Source organism: Pyrgilauda ruficollis, unplaced genomic scaffold (assembly GCF_017590135.1).
Source record: "Pyrgilauda ruficollis isolate IOZ18807 unplaced genomic scaffold, ASM1759013v1 scaffold53, whole genome shotgun sequence".
NCBI classification, from domain to species: Eukaryota; Metazoa; Chordata; class Aves; order Passeriformes; family Passeridae; genus Pyrgilauda; species Pyrgilauda ruficollis.
The window spans coordinates 1,328,727-1,333,575 of NW_024526933.1; the positions used below are offsets into that span (position 1 = coordinate 1,328,727).

At 39.4% G+C, this 4,849-nt stretch overlaps 1 protein-coding gene across 1 annotated transcript; it reads left to right on the plus strand.

Moving 5' to 3' along the window:
• Positions 1 to 954: 954 nt before the first annotated feature.
• LOC121360720 (cryptic protein-like) lies at positions 955 to 4,637 on the plus strand. Its single transcript, XM_041480778.1, has 6 exons — positions 955 to 1,040; positions 1,208 to 1,257; positions 1,372 to 1,548; positions 2,422 to 2,536; positions 2,653 to 2,762; positions 4,525 to 4,637. The coding sequence occupies exons 1-6, from the start codon at positions 1,018 to 1,020 to the stop codon at positions 4,635 to 4,637; spliced, it is 588 nt and encodes a 195-aa protein (XP_041336712.1). The 5' UTR covers positions 955 to 1,017.
• The last annotated feature ends 212 nt before the right edge of the window (positions 4,638 to 4,849 follow it).

Sequence of the window (4,849 nt, forward strand, 5' to 3'; positions counted from 1 at the left end):
ACAGTATTGCTGTTTTCTTTTTATTATTGCTTCAGTTTCCTGCCACAACATAAGTAAAGGCCACGTGCACTTGGTAGTACAAAATGTGGACATGTGATGAGAAAAGCCTGCCTAGAGCTGCTTTTTTTAGCACTGCCCAGCTGCAGGTGTTTCTGCTTATGATACCAAGCCATGGCAAAGCCATGTGAGCGGTCCTAGCCCATTTCAGAACACACAGTAAATTATATCTAGGTATCTGCTGATACTGCATAAACTCAGACTAGGAATATCCACTAATGGGCCTAATTTTACTAATAGTAAAATTTTCAGAAAATGTTTCAAAAGGTTATTAACAGCTCCGGTGAGACAACAATCCTCCCTCAAGGACCTTATATTGCCTTTTCCAGTATTTTTAGTAGAAATCTCTAAAGCAGGTTTTAAGGATCTCTGCTACAAAGTAGTACAATCTCATAAAGCAGATCTCTGGTGGAAAACCCTGGCAGAGACAAGGCATGTAGGTAGAGCTCAGGCTTTTTAACCTTCCTTATATATACCTGCTCTGGTTATGATATACCTATTGCAGTTCTGTAGAATTTGGTTTTTTGTTTATTTGTTTGTTTGTTTTTCCTATGCACTATATGGTGATACAAAGTTTTCTGTCTTGAGAAATACACTGGACCTGAGATCTTTCCGCCTTGGGCTTTTGGTTGTGCTCATGGGCTCTTAATTCTCCCCCAGCAGTAGGTGTCCCCCCCTTGCTCCTCCCTTCAGCAGTGCATGTAAATCGGGGGCTGGCCAGGGAGTCCCAGCCCGGAGGGATGTTCCCGGCGCCCGGCCAGGGCTCAGTCAGCGGTACGGCTGGCGACCAAGCCTCGCTGTAAGCTGGGCAGCAGGAGGAAAGTTTCGTCAGTCCGCTTTCTCTGCCCATCGGTGTCTGCGGTGCGAGGACTGCTGCTCGCAACAGCCTGAAGCACAGGGCTCTGGACATCTGCTCAAGCTCTCCCGGGGGACCTCACAGCTATTTCAGGCTGCAGAAAAATGTACTGGAGAAATCATGTTAGGTAAGTTCTCTTGAGATGTCGGGGACCTTCTCTAGCCAGGGATGCTTATTCCTTTTAAAAGTTCACACACTCACCATTCGTTTTAGTTTTTTGTGTCTCATTAGCACAAAATAATTTCTCGTTTGATTTTTTTTCTCTCTCTTTTTAATTTTTTTTTTTTTTTTCAGAATTCTTTTCACTGTGACTCTTGTCTGGCAGGCTGTTCATTTAGAAAAAGGTAAGGGAAACATCATGTTTCTCCCAGCCCCGCTGTGTTTTTCTTCTACATTTACAGTATGTATTTCTTCATTACAAACTAACCTTCCCTTACATATTTGCACTTCTTGTCAAGGCCCTGAAAAAGAAGAATGGAAAGAAGTTGTGAAAAGTTTCAATGGTACAGGACAAAAGCAGCAGCCCAAGAACGAAGGGACCTTTACAAATGCGCTCAGTGATATGAATCAGAGTTACGAAAGTAGAAAGCAACAGAGTTCCAGATCTTTAGTACCTTTCACTGGAATTACAGAGAGTAAGTAACATTATTTTTGCAAATAATGACATAAAATTACTTAAAAAAATATAATATAGTAATGCTTTAAGTGTTGTCCTGGAAGATTCCAGCCTGTTGGTTTTCTGTGACCACCCATTTCAATTATACCCATGGCCACTTAGTAAATGGTGATAAAAATTTGGAGTAGAGCTGAAGATCTCCTATTTGCAAAATGTGTTAAGGAAAAACAAGGAAGAATACTAAGAATGAAGAAGTGTTTGGCACTTCGTGTTTACAAGAGCATCTGTAAAATTTTGTTACATCCTGTTCATTTCTTAGAATTCACGATATTTAATGACCATAAAAATGGTAATTTTAGAAAAAAGGTTTCAGCTACCTGAAAGCAACAGTACTAACAGGGAGAGGGAAAAAAGTATTCTGTTTCCTCCCGTTTATATAAAGTTTTAAATTGGTGCTCAATCCCAGGACTCTGAGAAAGGCTCAAGGGAGCGTTCCCCCCACCTCAGAACCAAGTAAATTCCCAGGTTTTTATTCAAAAATAAGTATCACTTCCCAATAAAAATGCCCCATTTCTTAGTGTGATTGAAACCTACATCTGTCAAAGTGAAGTATTTCACTTGAACACATCCTGCTGCTACAGAATTTGCCAGGCGTTGCTTCTTCACCATCTTGTAATCCCTAGTAGCTTGTTTCTAATCCTTAACTAAACAAACTGGGTTTAGCTGAACAAACACTCCTAACAGGCATATAATTTTATTGTCTCTAAAGACAATAAAACTAGATATCCTTAAGAGACTTTGGGAACTGGAGGGACCTGAGAGAACAACTGAGGGAAAGGTGAGGTTCAGAGCCCCTGAGATGCTTGTTAACCTCTGTAATATTGTCTTGCAGGTAAAAAACTGAACAGACGCTGCTGCCAGAATGGAGGAACTTGTATCCTGGGGACCTTCTGTGCCTGCCTAAAGCACTTCACTGGCAGATACTGTGAATACGATGAACGGCAAGGGTAAAAAAAACCAAAACAAAACAAAACAAAAACAGACCAAAATCAGAAGAAATTATTGTGGTTATTTTCTATGGTGGGGTCAGGGATGTACCAAATGTCTCCCTTGTCGTTGACAGCAGCTGTGGCAGCATTCCCCACGGCGTCTGGGTGCTGAAGGACTGTTGGCTTTGTCGGTGTGGCTATGGCACACTGCACTGTCTCTCAGAAATAACACAGAGTAACTGCGGTAAGAAATGGCATTAAATCAAACATTTTTATCCCGTGGGTGACAGAATTGCCTTCTGCAGTAGTGGGGTACTTGGAGACTGCAGAATGTGCACTAGCTGGACTTCTACAGTGGGTTTAGAGAATGCATTAGTGAGACAGTAATAAACACTGATCTCGACTGTAGAGTGCAGCACATAAGACACTTTCAGATATTCATAATTCTGTATAGTAGAAAACTTCCCACTGTTCTAATTGAAGATTACAGAGGTTAAATACTTCTCTGTTCTGCAAAATCTGTACATCTATGACTTCCCACTTAACCAGGACAATTTCTATAACTAAACTAAATCCAAAAACATGTTAAAGAGAAAAAAAGAGTAGTGTAGTGTATACTGGTGTGGAGGAAGTAGAAACTGGTATTTCACTAGAGAAAAAAGTTGTGTCTACTTAATACACAGAATCATCAATCATCATGCTTAAATGACACAAAACTAATTCGAATATTTTTTTTAAGATCTGTATCTCAATCTTCAGAATATTCTTGTATGAGTTTTAAGTTTGAACACACTGCTCACAAAAAATACGTAACCGTTATCCTGATCACTGTAAGGTAGTGCCGCCTAGTTTCCTCAAAAGCACTATATCATTTTAAGTGAAGTCTTTTCAGCCTCTGAAATTCCCTGAATAAATGGGTGAATATTTTTGAAAACAGTCCGTCAACTAGCATAAGGATTTAAATAATTGCTATACTGGTATTATTTTCCATGGAGAACTGACTGATCCAGACTGCTCTCAATACTCTTGAGATCACTAATAAGGATTTACTAATATTTTCTCTTCAGTGGCAAAATCGGTGAAAAATATACTTGCCCTTTCCACCCATAATATCTCAATCCCATCTTGTGCTTTCCTTCACTTGTGCCAACATCACTCCTTAGCAGGGTAAGAAAACAACAGACTGAAAGGGTTTCAAGAGTCATTTGCACCCCAAGCAGCCTCTTGTTTCCTGACCAGATTCCTACCTGAGTAGCAGTGCCTTGAACCTGTGACTTGTGAGATGTAGCACTAACTCAGATGTAAATCAAAACATTAAAAAGGTGACATTGCTACCTTTGTAACCCTAGACAGAAAAAAAAAAATAAAAATAAAAATCCACCAGGATCACTTTTTCCTTGAAGTCTTCTGTATTGAGCAGTTATATGTGTCACACAACTTTCTCATTCAACTCTTTACATGTTCACCTTTGAATCATCTCTATTGTTCCTCATTACAGGAGCAAAAGACATAATGCTCTGTAAAAACAGTCAACTGCTTACTACTCTTAAACTCAGCTTAAGAAAGACAATAAAGGTCTCAGTGGAGAATCCTCTGAGCAGGGACTCCGTGGCTTTCACGGACAAGAGGGTATGGCTTCTCTGCTTTTGCTAAAGCTAAGTCCCTTGTTAAAGGAAGGGTTAAAAACCGATATACAGGCTGGAGTGCTTACCTCTTCTGAAGTTCTTCCTCTTGCTTTTGCTTGGTATTTACTTTTGATTATTCTGAGATTAATGCCTGCAAGAGCTGATAAGTGCTATCAGTTGCTCCTCAAACGATCATTGATGGGACGTCTATTTACATCTCTCCCCTGAGAATACTCCCTTTGATTGGCTTTAACAGCTGATACCTTTAGCTTAAGTACCTGTGAGATGTCAGAGGACTTTTCAAGTATGTTGAAAAACCTTATGTTTTCAAATTTACATACTCATTAACCATTTTATTTTCTTGATTTTATTTCTTTTAAGAACTGACATCGGAAACAGAGGAAATTATCAAACTGTACTCCAATGGTTTAAGATTACAGCAAGCAGTGTTTTCAGTTACTTGCCTGCTTGCCATCCTCCTGGAGTTCTGCTAGCTGGCAGTTGTGAAACTGGACAAGGGGAAATACTCAGGGTTGATGCAACCCTCATCATGAATCATACATTTCTTCTATGAGCTACAGAAGACTCTTCTACCTGCATGTTGGAGGCAGATTAAAATGTATTAGTTAATGTTGAAATACCTGGGTTATTATAAATTCAGATTATATGAATGTGAAGTATTTATTATTATATTATTATATTAATA

What these genes read in the sequence shown, in the direction of transcription:
- LOC121360720 (XM_041480778.1), top strand. Translation starts at nt 1,018, where the DNA reads ATGTACTGGAGAAATCATGTTAG. An exon ending in TACTGGAGAAATCATGTTAG is followed by an intron (nt 1,041 to 1,207) that starts GTAAGTTCTCTT and finishes TTTTTTTTTCAG; the next exon opens with AATTCTTTTCACTGTGACTC. An exon ending in GAATACGATGAACGGCAAGG is followed by an intron (nt 2,537 to 2,652) that starts GTAAAAAAAACC and finishes TGTCGTTGACAG; the next exon opens with CAGCTGTGGCAGCATTCCCC.